General features: G+C 64.2%; 2 protein-coding genes across 2 annotated transcripts in view; both read left to right on the top strand.

Moving 5' to 3' along the window:
• NECTIN2 (nectin cell adhesion molecule 2) overlaps positions 1-1,203 on the top strand; it is a 160,618-nt gene that overhangs the window by 118,163 nt on the left and 41,252 nt on the right. The window lies entirely within an intron of this gene.
• BCAM (basal cell adhesion molecule (Lutheran blood group)) overlaps positions 1-1,203 on the top strand; it is a 10,324-nt gene that overhangs the window by 2,319 nt on the left and 6,802 nt on the right. The window contains exon 2 of the mRNA XM_029926055.1: positions 218-279. Coding sequence (XP_029781915.1) covers positions 218-279 — 62 coding nt within the window. The remainder of the gene's footprint in view (positions 1-217; positions 280-1,203) is intronic.

The raw sequence follows: 1,203 nt of genomic DNA on the forward strand, positions 1-1,203 counted from the left end.
CCCAGCCCCTCCTCCCTCAGACCCAGGGGTCCGGGCCCCCAGCCCCTCCTCCCTCAGACCCAGGAGTCCAGGGCCCCAGCCCCTCCTCCCTCAGACCCAGGGGTCCAGGCCCCCAGTTTCTCCTCCTTCAGACCCAGCTCCTGCCTCCTTCCATCTCTCACATCTGAGTCTCTGAGCTTGTAAACCCATTGGCATTTCTCTCCATCTCTTCCCACAGAACTGTAGACTCCTCGCCTGGGCCACACAGGGCCCTGGTTGCTTCCGTCCAGTCCTCCGGGGGTAAGACTGCACCTGTCCTTGCAATTTCCACTAGACCAGCTGCCCCCCAAGAGCAGGGCCAGCTCTGGCTCATCCCTTGGCCCCCAGCACCCTGCGCGGGGCCTGGCACGTTGCCAGGAACATGTGTCTCTCCGTCTCTGCCTGTGTGTCTCTCACTCTGGGTCTCCATCTCTAGTTTCTGCCTCTCTTTCAGCCTGACACTCTGTCTCCGTCTCTCTCAGCCCCTGGGTCCCTGTCATGAGTTGGGGGCTGGGGCTGGGCCTGTAGCTGAGCAGAATGGGTGTGTGGGGGCGGTAAGGGGGGACAGGGCTGGGCAGGTTTCAGGAATGCGGGAGGGACAGGCTGGCCCGGACCTGCCCAGCCTGGCGCCAGATCCCCCTACCCACCCCTTGGCCCCTCTGCCTCTTTGACAGAGCAGGAAGGAGAAGGTGTGTCCCTTCCAAACAGGAGAGGGATGAGGCCCGAGGCCCCGGGATCCTGGGTCCTGAGGGAGAAGGGAGCAGAGTGGAGGCAGGGCGAGGGGTGCGGCTGGACTCCTGTCCCAGGATCCTGGCAGGCAGAGCTGTTCCCACTGGGGAAACCATGCTCTCTCACCCTCTGGGCTGGCATCCTGGCATCAGTTCTCACTTCTGAGAACCTCCCTTTCCTTCCCCGCCCAGCTTGACCCAGCCCTGCCCCTGGGGACCCACTATTTGCCATGCTTTTGCCAGGGGCCTGGATTCCCAGGCACCCACCTCTGGCCCAGGCCGGACCCAGGGGAGGAGTGTGGGGCCAGGCTGGTGCCCGGGGCCAGCCTGAGCCACAGGCAGGAGGAGGACGAAGAGATCTCTCTCCCCTAATCTCTCTGGTCTCTGTCAGTCCCTCCAGGCCTCCTCCCCTCCCGCCACCATGCAGGTGTGGATTTATCGGGGCCCCTGGAAGTGC

Source organism: Suricata suricatta, chromosome 16 (assembly GCF_006229205.1).
Source record: "Suricata suricatta isolate VVHF042 chromosome 16, meerkat_22Aug2017_6uvM2_HiC, whole genome shotgun sequence".
NCBI classification, from domain to species: Eukaryota; Metazoa; Chordata; class Mammalia; order Carnivora; family Herpestidae; genus Suricata; species Suricata suricatta.